Consider the following 16356-nt stretch of genomic DNA (forward strand, 5'->3'; position numbering starts at 1 on the left):
GCAGTACACCCCAAGGCGGAAGAACACCCACAGGCCTACCAACCCGCAACCCAGCCACGACCCAGCCCATCCCCCCACTATAGCACCCGTCACACTGAGGGCAGAAGCTCAGTGGAAGTAAAATGAACAAACCCCCGGAAGAATAAATAACTAAATAAATAAACATGAAAGAAAGCGGAGGGAGGGAGGGGAACCAAGAGAAACGCTACGCTACTGGAACGCTACGCCACGCCAGGCCACGCTAACAAAACTTCGAGTAAAACGCAAACACAATGTAGGCACATGGCCTCCGCATGCGCCAAAGCGACATATCGCTGAACAGGAATCTGCCCCCATGCTCACGAACAATGGTAAATGCTACAAACGCAAACATAGTCACGCACAACGCTACAGACGGCCAACGCGCTACCAAAGAATGCCAAAAACACCCGAGACCATAGCTCCTAGTCGTTAACTACATTAAATATGATTTAATAGTATTAATAATAAAAAGACAAGAAAAAAATGACAACGGCAAAAAAAGAATTACGGTTGCGGCGATACCGAAGCCGGCACTGTAGGCCTCGAAAGGGGAGGGGAGGGTGGGGAAAAGGAAGAGGACATAGAGGAAAGAAGGAAAGGGACGCCTGCTATGTAAAAACAAGCGTCGGTAGCCTTTATTCCCTACTCCCGTTTCGATGCTTCGTTGTTTTTCAACATTTCATTTGATTGCTTTTATTCTTTGACATTTATTTAATCATACACGTCGACACCGATTTTGACGACACTGCGGAGGTGCATGTGACATGGTCAGTATTTTGTTTACTTTCTCCACCAACGCAGCACAAGAGTTTCTTTACAAAATAACTTCTTTATTCAATTCTATTTTCTTTTACTTCCTTCATTTTACCTACCTAAGAAGTGACGAACTCTGTTAACAACGAGCATCGCAAAGTGTACAAAAAAATGAGTGTTTTGATCCTGTAAAATGCTCCTTCAAGACTAACGGAAAATACATTATATAACAAAAGTGAGAAACTATTTCGGAGTGATTTTCGTCTCACCACCAAGGACGAAATTAATGAATCCCCCACATTTCTGATTAGAATGCTCTCCAAACTCCATGATCAATCCAATTCTTTGAAATAACTGTTCTTCCTAAAAAACAGAAAAGCAGAAATGTATAGCTTTCAATTGAGACACAGCGGCCACCTCTTACCGCTTACCACCGCTCAGGGAAGTTCCTACTCTTTCGAATCGCCCCTTGCTGCAAGAGGCGATGAGAGCCAACTGTATCGATTCGCTCATCGGCTATTCCAGCGTAGCAGCTCTTTATAAGAAGAAAATTCTCTGACTATGCCAACCCTTACTTTTCCCTCACCTCTAAGCGATATTTTTTACCGAACTTGTATATCAGATTATTGTTAGTCCTTAGTTGTATGTCGTTCAGTTCGCACACGATAAGATGACGAGCATGGGAAAATGGATTAAGGGTTGTTTCGGGTTTGATCAACTTTACGGGATCGACTGAAAGGGGCATTGCACGAGAGTTCTGGAATTTTTTTTGCATTTTCTAATATGTTCTTTTTTGCAGTGAATGCTCATGCAAACTTACTTGATGACCATTTCTTTCCCAGCGCTACATAAGTGGAATCAATTTGACCATCACCACTCCACTCGGGTTGACAACGGCTTCGAACATGGTGTCATATATTCCAAGATCCTTGTGTTCAAACAGGTCACGTGCCACAGCTTGCTTAGCGCTCAGTCCAATCTGACAAACAAGTACACGTTAGTAGGCGACACTGCAAGGAGCAGAAACTCTTTTGCGAGCGAAGTAGGGGGGGAACCGCCCCATCAGCTGCCCAATCCATATAACCATTCATATAAAACCTCTTTGGCAGAACTATCGCATAGTACTATTCAAATATTAGGATTTTACAAGAGAAAATTTAGATTTTTTGGCCCAAAACTAGGACCACTTACCAATTCAAAGGTTGCTTTAATAGTAACTGGGGTAGAATCAGAGTGTGAGAACAACACCACAGCCACGGAACCATCAGCCAACGGTCGAGCCCAGATCTCAGAGCTACCATTCTTAATGTGGCAAAAGAAAATATAATCATCGGTATCATGTTTTACGATTGATTAAGTATCTCAAACATTTTGCAACTGCGTTGGAACAAAGGAAGACATTTCCTTTGCATCTTAATTGTTGTTCACTGGTTACGTGCTAGTTCTCACGAGGTTCTGTCTTAAACATATGTCTCCACAATAAAACGAGCATGATTTGTTCACAAGATGAGTCCCAGGACTCACCATAACTATTTCTAACAAAATAACTGGCCCAAGACACATCTAACCACTGGTTGATTGTAATGAGTCTCCATTTTGAGAGAAACGAGTAATTGTTATAGCTCATTGTCATTGGAAAATCTGACTGTCGGTTAAGTTTTAAACTTAAAGATATTTATATATTTTAAGTGGCTTACTTGAACTCGTCTTCCCATTTTCCCCAGCTTGTCTTGATTCACAGCAATAACCTCACTACAAAGCGAATTTTATTATGTTCAGATTCACTTGCACCGTCCAAAGTAAGGAAACTTATTGACAAACTTTAAGGCAAATATTACCTGTTGAGCAGAATCTCTTTCGCCCAAAGAGGGATTTTACGAAGATCAGTCGACATAATTAAGGGCTGCAAAGTAAAGAAGTATTTGGGATGATTATGGTCGTCCGGATTACAGTAGTTATTGTTGTTAACCGCTTCGGAACTAGCTCGTTCGGTACAGCGCTTGGCTGGCTTCTACTGTCCACATTTCTGTCAACAATCCTCGAAGTGACTCAATTTGGCTGATATCAACAAACAATCTTCCATATTTGGTCAGCAGTAGCTGGTTATGAAGAATTTATCGCGTTATTTCAGACAATCAGAAAAGGACAAATATTTTGAATGAATACTAATACTGGATATCCAGAGATAGAGTAGCCAATCAGAGCACGCGAAAAAAACTATCGACTGTTTTAGAATATACTAATAGGGTTTATAAAGGGTTAAACAGCTTCATCTGCCTCGTACCGAGATGAGTCTCTCGCAATGCAACTTTGCGTTCGAAGGAAGGTACCTCTCTTTTTTTCCTTCCTGTTGTTCCTTACACTTTGTGACCAGTAACTAAAGTTTCGTGCTCACCTTTGTTCGCGACCAGGATGCAAAAAAAAAACGAAGCGTCAGAGGAGTAAGCAGCTGCTGTATGAGTCGTAAAATCAAAGGAGAATCTTCATATACTTACAGACGCCATGACTGCCCAGATAGCAAATTGAGCTTTGGATTCTTCATAACTTAAACCAAAGTCACCTATAATAAGCTAAGAAAATATAATATTATTATTAGCTACAAAAAATAATGATAATGCAGTAATACAAATTGGCTTTCCTCAAGAAAAAGTTGCATAAAATGCCTCACCATATCTGGATCATTCCAGTGACCAGGTCCAGCAGCAGGTATCATTTCATCTTGATGATCACCATACCATTTAACTATACCTGTGACACTCTGCCAAGAATCCTGAAAGACAGACCATTAAATTTTCAATAATTTAATTCAGAGAAATTTTCACAATATTTCTAATTTAACTTCTGCGTTTAGTTGAAACGGTGCCAGAAAAAAACGAGTTCTACTACCTGCATACTCAATAAGAATAGAGAGATATTAAGATTCACGTTTACGCCAAACGGCAAACGTGAATTTGTACCACGAGACCAAGTTTTTCCTTATTTTCGTTTACTGGTTAGTGCTTCTACACAAAAATAAGTAGTTTTATGCCAGTTTTAACCATAGGAATCGTTCAGGACTGTTTTCTATTCTGAGAAATTCTCAACTTGAATCTGACGTTTGCCGTTTGCGGTAAACATGAATCTTAATCTCTCTAATAACTAATTATAAACTTCTACAACCTTAGGGCCCAATCACACACGCCCTTTCAATAACATTCACTTGAATATGTAAGTTGAATAATGCTGTTGGGGCTAGTGGTAGTCCTGAAAAGCAATGTGTCGACACTGACTTTCGTTTTGATAAGATGACTTTGTGAAAGTCATCATCAGAAATGAGTTGGGTGATACCGAGCAGTACAGTGGAACCCCAATAAAATGCACACAGCCTACCAGTATAAGCCGGGCACCTTAGATTTCATGAACGATTCAGAGCTGTAGGGCTCAACCTTGAGGAAGGGATACGTCAACATACAGTTCACCAGCCAATGATCATCTAAGTGATGGCCAACAGTCAATCAAGAAACCCATTCATAACTTTTACCACAAACACCTCACTAATATTATTGCAAATTTTACTGAATCAATTACCTGTATATCATCATAGTTTCTCCACAAATTGCAGTATTCAGCAATTCTTGTATAGTTGGGCTGCAAATTTTAAAGATAAATAGTGGTCTTAATAGTACAATATTATCTCAGGGATATAATGAAAAAGGTTTTGAATTAACTGTATGCTTTTAACTTTTTTAATAACTGATGATAGTGTGTATAAATAAATTTGAAACCTTATCTGGATGGTATTCTGCAACCAGAATATTAATAAGTAAAGTTTTGTTGAAACACATTTTTTGGAAAACTTACTGTAGCTTAATATATTTATAATGGCAAAATAATACCCGTATGTAGCCTCCTCCAAAATCTTTCCTTTAGATACTCATGTAATCCTTTCTTGTTCTCCTTGTAAACCCATGGGATGAAGAGACCAGAGTTGCAGAAAATGGGTTGTGATGATGTCATCCTCAAAGACCCGCAGAAGTGGGGGTTGGGAGTGGGGCTGCAGAAATTGTTTATGTACAAGATGGTTCAAAGCGCCCCTGGCCATGGGCACTTAGAAATTCAAGTTCCAGAAGTACAATGGACAGTATTTTAATTCCACGCCATGATTTGGCAGAACTTTTTTTCAGGACCATCAAAAGCATGGAAAACATTTTACTTTTGGAATGATATTGGTTTGGGATTCTCTGGGAGTTTGCAGCGCTAGGGGTACTTTTACTTATGTTGAAAACTTATGTATACAGATTATTGTGAGGTAGCACAGATTCTGGCCAATAATAAGAGTAGAAAAAGCATGCTTCTTACCGTTATTTTCGCTGCTACTTGATAAGCTGGCCAGCTACAAGAGAATACTATTGGTCGGCCTGTGTTGTTAAGTGCCTTAGTGACCATTGGGTAGCCTGTATCCATTGTCTTTGGGTCAGCATAGCAGCCATCCAGTTTTAAATAGTCTACTCCCCACCCAGCAAATGTCTAAAAAGTGATTTTTAATAACATGTAATGTTTACAATGTATGAAAATTAAAACATGGTAAAGAGAGTGTTTTGAGGCAATGTTGATAAAATGAGCCTGATAAGCTACTAATCTTAAAATTAATCAACAAACCTTTCCTGTGATAATGTGGAATAAAGAGAAAAATTAAGTTCGTTACATTCAGAGTTTACAGATGAATGTGCCATCATGATGTGTAAATTTATCTTCAACCAAGAGCTGCTCACTTGAGCAAATTTGATGAAATATTAAGAATTTGACTCTATAAAGAAGTCAAGAAAAGGACTCTTCCTAATCTTACTAAGCTACTATCTGGAGAGGTAACATGCAGTAACTATTAAAAATCTCTGTGTTTTTAGTAAAATACAGTATGGATGAGCATGAATGGAAGGTGTGACACAGTGTGACCTCCCCTCCCCCAACTCCTTTAAAAAATCATAACTTTGTCCCTAGTTTTACTTTAAATGGAGATGCCACTTGTCATATGAGAAATAAATTTAATTAAGATGGTTATAAGGAAAAACAAGGGCTCCTTTTTACTTACATTCATATCTTGCTGAATATGGTCAATGCTTCCTGGATAACCTCCACAAGTTTTAGTTCCATAATCTGGGATAAATTAAAAAAAATTATATTATTGGCTTCATGAATCATAAACAAGAAAATGAATGGTAAAGATTGAAGTTTCCTATTAGTGAGAAAGGTTTTTCATGAAAATTGTGGAATCTACAAACTAAAAACATAATAAGAAAATTTTTAGGACGACATTGAATAAAATGGAAGTTTGTTGGTTCTTTCACTTGCTCCGAGAGGTTTTTTTCTGGGTATTCCAGTTTTCCCCTCTGCTCAAAAACCAACATTTCCAAATTCCAATTCGACCAGAAATCAGGTAGACGAAGAACCACTACGTGGATGTGCTAAGTACAAATCGTTATTTATTTATTTTATTTTATTTAATAAATTACTATTATTTAAGACACTTAAAAGAGATAAAAAAAATTGTTTGGGACAGCCTCACATGATCCCCTTCCTTAAGGAAATTTCTGAAAGAAAAACAGCTTTTCCATTTAAGAGAAGGAAAATTTTAAATTTCAAAAAACATGAAGTTTTTGCCAGGTCCTTTAACAACTGTTTTGCAATGAATATCTTCATTTATAGAGACAATTCTTATCTGACTGGCAATAGAGGGAGTGTGTAGTAAACCCAAGATGATAAAAAAAAAGTTTATGAATTAAAACAAGTCTCTAATAACAGCTTCAGTGGAAATGTCCACAATGAAGAAATATCCAACAGCAACATTAAGTCATAAATTTTATCCATTAGTGCTTCCTTCCTCCTAAAAATTGTAACACACTTGTCAGACTTCACCTGCATATATTCCAAACTTTAATCCTTTCAAATGAATCTGAAAGTTAGCAAAAGATTATTAAAGAATAAATGTTTGAACACAAGCAGTACTTCTTTTTCACTGGTTTATTATTCATAACCAACCATGCACTGCATACTCTCAGAAAACAGAGATGAGGGAAATGAAGGTAGAAGGTGCATGTACACCCTGTAAGTGTTCTTGATTGAATAATTCAATAGACATATCCAATTTCCTTTGCTCATGATTAGTAATGGTAACAGGACTGAGTGGAGTCCAATTCGGTCTGTAATCATACAAGTGATTGACAAAATCAGACGACCGCGTAGCAGGAGTTCAATTTGTTTAATCAAGAGTATGATCACAGACCGAATTGGACGACACGAAGTTCTGTTACCAATTAATCATAACTTTAACAAAATTTGTGATATAATAAGCTATTTTTTAAATCAAAACACAAGAAATTCCAAATTTTGTTTTGCTGGCATGTTCAATTAAGGCTGAAATTAGGGCAGTTGATAGCCAATCAGATTTGACAATTTTGTTATAGTTATGATTAATTATGAAAGCATGATGAGTGAAGGTAATAAGGATTAGCAAAGCTTGCTAGGGAAACAATGTTGTTTGCTAGAAAAGTAATAATTACTTTCTAGCAAACAACATTGTTTCCCTGGCAAGCTTTGCTTTCCCTACCTTCACTCGTCATGCTTTCACAATTTCACCCATCATTAGGCAGAACTAACAAATACATATATGTAGCATGAGAGCTGTTAGTGAACAGGTGGGTCAACAAAGAGAAAAGGTTAAGAGGGAAGACAAAAATGAGAGAAGAGAGTAGGAAATTTAAGAAAAGAAGGAGTGAGGCCATGGAGACAAGAGTACAGGAACCATGTTATGTAGGTGTGAGAATGCACCAGGAAAGTGGGAGGGGGGTTAGAAACATGGAGAAAAAAAGTGCACAAGCTAAGCAGGAGGATAGAGAGTCTTAACCACATCGCATACAAAGGGTGGGAGAAAGGGGGGAAGAACAATGGAAGACATGGGTGGGAACTAAAAGGGAAAAGGTCAGTAGTATTGATCTGGTAATGGTGTAATACCCTGTTTTATAGTTTTTGATTTGTCAATGAATCTGTCAGGGGGAATTCTCTTCTCTTTGCACCTAACAGCTAGTTTTGTAACTAACAGTACTAACCAATTAAAATAAAGTCTTCATGTTACTTTGCTTTGGGGTTTCTGCAACATTTAAGAGGAAATGGGAGCTACAGTCATGGAAAGGGTCCAAAACAAGGGAAGGAATAGAGGTAGCCTTGATTTTACAGCTTTTATCTGAGATTTTACTTACATATTCACCAAGAGCTTTCATTCCATGTGGAAATCTTTCAGGGTCTGGCTGGAGCTGACCATCAGAAGTACGATTATGTGAGGCCCAACAATCCTAAAAATAACATTTACACAGTTTTGCTTCATTAAGACTGGTATCCAAAAATGAGACAAACCACAAAGAAGCTATGTAATGGATATAAACATTAAATGCAGGTAAAGAAAACTTACATCAATGGACACGTATTCATAACCAGCATCCTTAAAACCATCTTCAGCCATGCGATCTGCCATCTCCATGATTAACCTTTCACTGATAATATTAGAACAAGATAATTAAATTTAAGAATTAACACAGCCATAAAGTCGAATCTTCATGTGTGACTATAACACTCTGGTAACTGACCAACTACATTAAGCGATCACCTATACCCAAAACACCATAATGTTTCCAGTCAAAGCCTTAAAGCTCAAACCACACACAAAAAACCACCTCCTGTACATGTAAGTGATGCAACCACTTTACAAAGTTGATGGTTTTATGATTTTCCATTGTTTTCTACCTCTTGTAAGAAACCACTTGACACATGGTCTCATCTCTATGCATGTACGCTGTATGTACTTTAATTAACTCAGGGTATGTCTTTAATTCAATTCTTGCATGGTTTAAAATCTATTTTCCATTGTCTTTGGTTATGGTAATGTATGATAATGAGTTTGAAACAAAGAAAAATAAAATTCAAGCCAAAGATAAAATTGAACCAGAACATATACAAATACTTTTAGTAACTAAATTGGACAGTCTACACATTATTTTAACTTCAAATAAATTATTGTCTTCCACATTACTACAGACCTCTTCTCAGAAGAGACCCCAGTGGTTTGATTGCCATAAGCAACCACCCCGAGTATAAAAAATTGGCCCATTTCTAGAACGGGGTTTCAGTTATTGGGCGAATTCTAGAACGGGGTATAAAAAATTGGCCCATTTCTAGAACGGGGTATCAATTTTAGGGGAATTTTTTTTAGAACGGGGTGCCAATTTGGAGTCACGTGCGGCACATACCCACCCAAAAAATACCCAAGTGCCCCCCCCAGAGCAGCCACCTTCCATAAGCAACCACTAAGTCTTTGCATTTTGGGTGGTCACTTATTATGACAGGCTTGGCTGCAGTAACATTAATGCTGTATAAAATTAATGATCAAAGCAAAAATATTCATTAACTCAGCATACAATCAAAAGAAAGCATCACACTACAACATTTTTTTAAAAAAAGAGGGAAACAGAAATACCTGATGCAATTTTCAGGATCATTTGTACAGTCTACGTTACAGCGGAATCTCTCCCAATCCATCCATCCCACTAAAATGAAAATAACATCTTAATATATCACACATAACTAACTTTGGGTATTCTCCTAAGCAGATAGCCATCGATTTTACAAAAGTCCCTGTAATAACTAAAATTCATATATAATAATGATGATCATGCAGTGAGGCCATCACCTGACTTTTGTTTACACAGCTGCCACAGGTCTGCAAAGTACAGGTAAGGGGTGCACATGCAATAATTTCTTAGCTGGTGTTGGGTGAGTTTGTAACACTAGGGCCTCTCAATTTGTACCCAGTATTAAATTTAAAATAGGTAGGTTTTTCAAGACCAACTGTAGTGATGATCTGCAACCCATTCTTTAAGACACACCTGAACACCTGAATCTTTTGACCTTTTAGCTGCGAAGTTTGAAAGCAGAGCGATGCGATTTTTTGGGGGAAAATTGCTCCGGCACTGGAGCTCTTTCAAAACATGGATTCCGCCCTTGTCCTTCTACTATTAGGAACAGTAAAAGGCAAACTCAAAATCCTTCAAAATCGCTCTAAAAACTGCTTTTGAGACAAAAGTACAACAATATACCACAGATAAGGTAATTCAACGTTTAATTAACATTGATTTATAGACATACTTGGCAATATATCGCTATAGGTCAAGCAAACGGTAAATCCAGTACATTTACTATAGAACAACAATCGGTTACAACACTGATTGCATGTGTCGCGCCCTGTGGTATCATCCACCGCAGGGGTGGAAGAGGAAGTTAAAGTCAATAAATTAATAATTAATTTATTGACTTTAACTTTAAAGGTTTCATAATATTCAAGAGGTCTACTTCTATACTTTCTCGTTTCCTCTTGCTGTAACATTGCCGAGGGTTCTGCTTCTTGCTGCAAAGCACCCTTATCACTCTTCGCCAAAACTCAGCACTACCAGCTGTTGGTTACTGGTCGTTTCGATACAAGTCGTTTCGATCCAAGGTAATTCCTTCGAGTTGCAAATAGTTTCACGTACTTGGCTGAAAGAGCGAAGAATATTCACCCAAAATGTTTTTATTGCTCAGCTGCAAACTTAACTTGAAGTAATCGAAATTTTTGTGCAAATTCACTGCTTGAGTTCGTATCGAAACGACTTGTATTGAAACGACTTTATATCGAAAGGACAAGTTTCCCAGCTAGCGGTACTCATTTTGGCAGCTGCAATGCCTGCGTTTGATGTGCAGTTTACTAAAGTATCTCTGATAGCTGTACTTGATATAAGGGTTACCTAATTTACAGAGAGAATAATAAAGGGAAAACGCGAAAGATCAAAATCTATTTATAATAAAGGAATAAACATAATATTAGCCAGCTGAAAATCATGTGACAAGAAAAAGGTGCCGCTTTCAAACGAAATGACAAGAAAATGTAAAATGGATCTTTCCTAGCACTTACTTGGTGGAGTTTTCGCTAAACCATTGTCGAGAGTTTCCACAAAGACCAACGACTGCCAGAATGAAATAAGCAAAACAAGCAATCCAAATTTTCCTGTCAAGGAGACCTCCATCTTCAGCACGATCAGTCAGAACTACTACCGCTGTGCACCAGACCCCTTGAGGTCTTCTCAAGCGTCACGCGTCACGATCTCGTGAGTAACGAGAACTGAACAGGTGTATATTGCGCTTTGCTCACGATTGATCGATTTGACCATTTTTGGACGACAGAATGTCAAATTCTTCAGTGATGATAAGAGAACTAGAAGAATCTGATCCGAGGCCCAGATATTTCAGTCGAGGTATTTCCTTCGTTTAAACTGGGATTTTGTGATTGCCCCCCTGAGAAATCCTCTCTTAGCTCAAGTATGAGGTTTTCAGTTTTTATCGATTAAATTGCAGTTTTTAGGATTTTCATTGATTGCAACCAAGTGCAAATGTGCCCCCTTTTCTTAAGAATCATTCGTGTCCGGAGTTGCAATAAAATCAGGGCCTCACTCTCTTCCCTTTTTGTTCTTCCGCGGCGATTTTCCTTCTCCCTTGTCCCGATCATGTAAGTATCCTCGGCCGTGTGATATCCTGTGTGAGGCAGGCAGTTGGAACTCCAATCCTGCTACGCCACTAATGGTTAGCAGTACTGGGCCAAGTTGTTCGAAAGCCGATTAGCGCTTAACCCGGGGTTAAATTTAACATTGGTTTCTTCTTCTTGTGTTTAAAAGCATTTTCTCAGATAATTTTCTGTGCTTTTTTCAGAGCTTCCAATCATCAAATTGTGGACAAAAAGAACTAAAACTGAAAAGCCTTTTAAGCTTTCAAATCTAAATTCAAATCTCGCACTAACCCTGGGTTATCTTAACCCAGCTTTGAAGGCCCTGGGCTATTTAATTAACTACACTTTTAGATGAGAGAGGATCAAAGGAAGTTTCAGAAAAAAAATGTTTGTATAACCTCACAAGCTAGAATCCTATCATTTAGTTAAACGGAAATACTTTGCTGACCAGTGAAAATGGTATTAGATTTGTTTAATCCATGGCATATATTGCATCCTAGCCGAACCAGAGGTTTTTCTCGCGTGCGGGGGAGTTTTCGGTGTTCGCGCTCGAAACCAGAAACCGCGCTAAAAAAGTCTCTGGCACCCACGGTACATATATTGCGCTCCGATGAAATATGCTACTTGGCTAATAAGCTCCTCTGAGAGATGTTTTGAGTGATCCATATCGAGTAGTTAATCCCCATCGGTAAAAGGGCGAATGTAAATATTCCAATATCTACCAAAACTAAGAAAATATAGTAAATTGATTCCGTCTACAATTCATTTAAAAGGATAGAGTGTACAACAACCTACCCGTGTATCTAAAACTGAACTAAAATTGCTTCTTTTTGGTACTTTGACAACTATAAGCGATGATGTTCAAGGTGGTGGCATTTTCAGTAGTTTTGCTGCTTTGTTTTCATAAGACTTTAGGTGTTCGTATGTCTTTTGATAATGGTAATTTTGATGCGTCGTGGTCATACAGCCAGGACTTTGATGAGTTGTATTTTGAAGTTAATGCGAAGACAAGTGGTTGGGTTGGTTTTGGCTTCACCTTTACACCAGAAAATATGAGCAACTATGATGTAGTCATCGGCGGACAAACAGACTGGGGACAGAGCTATTTCTATGTAAGTGTAGATTCCTGATTTTTTTTCTCAAATACTGAGACTACAAAGATAGCAAATGCGCCCAAAAATCCAGAAAACTTAGGTCCCTGTTACTTTCGAAATGTGAAACCCTTACATAGGGACGGCAACTTTGGTGTAATTTCGCCTGTTTCTTACTGGTCCAACCTGATTTAAAATACTTGAGAAATTACTTGTTTTATAAAAAAGAAAACGGATAAATCCATTAGAATCTCTATAAAGCACCGAATTACTGCCGAATAAGAAGCCATTGGTATGCCAATGGCAGAATTGTCATCTAATTGACACAGTTGCACTGACCACTGTGAAAATGACATTTAGTTAAGAGGGTTGTGGCTCTGAAAGCCCTTTTCACTCAGAGTCAAAGCCGAACTCAAGTATAACTTGTAACAGTTTTCTTTCTAGCTTCACGCTTTTATAGGGCAGCCTCCTACTACCCTGCACTTAAGTGAAAGTTTCCATAATATACCTGGCTACTTAAGTTTCATTTTTAAAACTTTAAGTGGGGTGGGTAAATTCTATCAGTTGAGACGTACGAGTGTGCGTTTTCACGATGAGGACAAGTGTAGATCGTCTAGATCATCTCGATCAAATTCTCTTCGAGAAAGCTAATGCAGACAGAAAACGTTTTCAATCCCTAATTAAAAAGATGCGATAACGAATTTATTGGTTTTAGCATGAAGAGGGATCGGACTGAAAGGGAGACTTTTCTTAACAGGATTATTTGACTTCTGGAGTTGGAATACCCCACTTGGACTCAAAACAAAGTTATATATTGGACAAAGCAACGGAACAACAGGGAATTACATCACTTCGCTTTCATCGGAAAAGAAACACAAATGACTCACAGGACATTCAGTTTAATGTAAGTTCTCTCTGAGGCCTCAACATCAATATATATCCAGTGAATAGATTTAAAGTGCAAAACCTCAAAATCTCGTTCTCGATTCTCTTATTTTCTCTTTCTCTGGACTGCATGGGAATGGAACTGAAAGGATGAAAGAGTCTTTTCGAGAGATAATTATTTGGAGACGGTTCCTGACATTAAAGGAGCCTATAAAGAGGACTTAGAATAATTTATAGGTTTCAAATGTCGTGTTTTTTCGTATTATAAGCTTGTTATTCAGTGCTATTTTTGGTTCTATAAGTTGAATCAATTGAATAACGGTATTTATAGCATATATAACGCCCTGAGAGTCATGAACCAATGCAAGCAGTTCCCGGCTTACTTTATAGCTCTTTATAGACCAGTGTACAGCCTATTCCAGTCGAATCCGCTCGTTTGGTCCAGAAGAGGGAAAATAGAAAAAAATGAGTGCGAAACTCAAGAGACACCAGTCCCGCTTGGCATCAGTCTTGGTGCGTTTTTTCTCGCACACAGTTACCGTTTTCCGTTTTCAGTAACTGGCAACCTGGAACAGAGCATTAAATAGCCTGAAAATGACGGTATAGTACTACAAGTAAGGGCGACGCCTAATAACCAATGCCGGCTATTTTCAAAAGCGTTTATCAGTACTCCATTCAAAACGCTACTCATCTATATACGATTTCTTGAATATTTTCCCTGACAGTATTAATCGCAGACATTCCCTTATACTTTTAAGTGAAAGAGCATCACAAAACAAACGCCAAGGTCATGGGTTACCTCTTTCCGTATTCAATTTGTTTCATGCAAAAAGCTTTAAATTTTTTCATGTTTCTCTTCAAGGCTTGAAGCGATTCTACATTAACACAAACTGCCTTATTTGGAGGATTGTTTCTTCATTTCTGGGTCTGATATAAAAAAATCACTTTATATTGTTTCACTTGCAGATCTCAACCAGGGTTTTCATTGTGTGGGCCTATCAAGAAATGGACGATGTAAATAATCCTCGAATGTTCAGCATGCATACCCGTAAAGGTTATTCCGAGGAAACTCAAATTCTTGCCATCGAAGCTTCTGAACCCACATTTTCAACTAAGAAGTTCGTGAAAACTGAGCCTGGAAACACAAGTAGATTCGAGATGACTACTAAGTTACTTAAGGCCAAATCCTCAGGTTTTAAGCAACGATTTAATGTTATAACGCTCTCCTTTGTTACAATAACTCTATACTTTCTGTTGGCCTTACAATTTGCTTGCTGACACTTGCTCATTTCTAATCTATTCAGCTAAAACAATTTAATTTTGTTCACCAAGGACAGAAATGGTAAACAGCGAGCAAAAAGGACAGTTTAACATAATCACGTGTCAAAATGTTTGTAACGTTTTACCAGCCATTTTCAGGACACTGTTTGCCGCCCATGTTCATTCTTAGGACAATCTAGAGTGATCCGAAGAAAGAAGTTCACATGACCCACATTGACGCATGCGTCGGGATTGATTGTCAATAGAACAGAAATTCGAGAAGGCTATTGCTGAAATACCATAATACTCTTTTTTTTAGGTTTGGGCACATCATTAAAAATCCTTCTTGTTTATTTCTCTTGGCAATAGAAGACAACTCCTGAACACTAAAGACAATGGGACTAAACTGTACCATAGGCTCCTGACTGTACTGAGCAAACGTTGCACAACGGCGTTTGCATGAAAACAGTTCCTTTTTTAAAAAATGATGAGATCAGGCTGAATTGTAGTGTCGCTATCGATCTTATATTCTTTAATATGGTTTCAGCATTTTTGAATAAAGTTCAGCATTTCAAGGATAAAAAGGTCATCACAGTTCCGTTCAATTTTATTTTTTTAACAAGAAAATACAAGAGACTCAAAGAATAGAGAAAGAACTTCTGATGATTTACGTAGTTTAAAGACATGTACTGAGAAAATATGAGGCAAAAATGTTCGACAGCCCGGTAAACAGATCCAAAAACTGTATAGAAAAAAAGCCTGCAAAATCTCGGACTATTTACACAAAAAACACACCAGATCACCAGACCAAGACTAATTTCAAATTACTTAAATTTTTGAGCTATCACAAGAGGAGTCGTGAAATAAAAATGAAATATAGGAAACTTTTTAGTAAAGACAAATGACCTCTCCCCTGCTTACTAAACTCTACTAACACGAACTTCCCACACAATATTTTGCAATGGTGACGGCATATCGATAATATACCCCACTCGGCGTTTTGCTTCTATTCTTTGGTGTTTAGATAACATGACATTTTATACCCCCACTTTTAATTTGTTTTGCGTGGAACCGGATATTGCGTTTTCATAAGGCGTTATTTCGGATGTCCTTGGACCCTTTCATGAAGCGTTCTTTAATAATAATCGAAGCAGGAGTTCGCCGGGGAAAAAGGTAAAGAACGGGAACCGAGAGAAAAATCTGAACGAACGCTTCAGCTTCCGAAAACAAACACGTTTTTGATTTGAAATTTACAATGAGAAAAATATACGCCCATGGTTAGCAGCTGTGTGTTCAGAGTGGGTACAAGCAGCGGCGTTTTTGAGCGACGCGAGTTAACCCGGAAGTGAGCCTTTTTCACTTTTAATTTTACTTGACGCCACCAAATTTATATTAGTAAGTGTCTGAACTCTTATAGAGACGATTTGTCCAAGAATGTGTTCAAAATCCCGGCCTGAGAATGCAAAACTTGTATTATAATCGTATCGTTTTAGAAGAGTTAGCTCAGTCAGTTAGGTCATTGTAGCGTTTCTCTATTTTTCTTTCTTTCGTTTTTTTATTAGTGTTTCTTTTTCTGTCAGTTTTTCATTTCTTTGTCGCTGCTAGCTCAAAGAAAATGCTGCGATAGCTTGCAAAAATCCACGACGCTAGTAGCTACATTACTCGGTCTCTAGGTATTAATCTCTAGGTATCCTTTTGACGAGAACGCATGCGTGTTTTGTCGCACGCGCAAACCAGGAGACATGGACGAGAGTTCGAGTGCGAACTAAAGGAAACGGGCATGAC

At 38.0% G+C, this 16356-nt stretch overlaps 2 protein-coding genes across 2 annotated transcripts; one reads left to right on the forward strand and one right to left on the reverse strand.

The window, feature by feature from the left end:
* Positions 1–830: 830 nt before the first annotated feature.
* Positions 831–10866, reverse strand: LOC140936552 (alpha-N-acetylgalactosaminidase-like). The gene is made up of 15 exons (XM_073386056.1): positions 10748–10866; positions 9278–9347; positions 8216–8297; positions 8007–8099; positions 6667–6703; positions 5843–5907; positions 5113–5280; positions 4342–4401; positions 3443–3544; positions 3270–3344; positions 2613–2677; positions 2472–2526; positions 1966–2076; positions 1595–1753; positions 831–1137 (listed from the first exon to the last, which is right to left on the reverse strand). Exons 1-14 carry the CDS (start codon positions 10857–10859, stop codon positions 1619–1621), a joined length of 1230 nt encoding a protein of 409 aa, XP_073242157.1. The 5' UTR covers positions 10860–10866; the 3' UTR covers positions 831–1137; positions 1595–1618.
* Positions 10867–12114: 1248 nt separating this feature from the next.
* LOC140938649 (DBH-like monooxygenase protein 2 homolog) lies at positions 12115–15264 on the forward strand. The gene is made up of 3 exons (XM_073388148.1): positions 12115–12447; positions 13184–13330; positions 14278–15264. Exons 1-3 carry the CDS (start codon positions 12190–12192, stop codon positions 14587–14589), a joined length of 717 nt encoding a protein of 238 aa, XP_073244249.1. The 5' UTR covers positions 12115–12189; the 3' UTR covers positions 14590–15264.
* Positions 15265–16356: the final 1092 nt, after the last annotated feature.

The sequence above is a fragment of the Porites lutea genome, chromosome 5 (assembly GCF_958299795.1).
Source record: "Porites lutea chromosome 5, jaPorLute2.1, whole genome shotgun sequence".
NCBI classification, from domain to species: Eukaryota; Metazoa; Cnidaria; class Anthozoa; order Scleractinia; family Poritidae; genus Porites; species Porites lutea.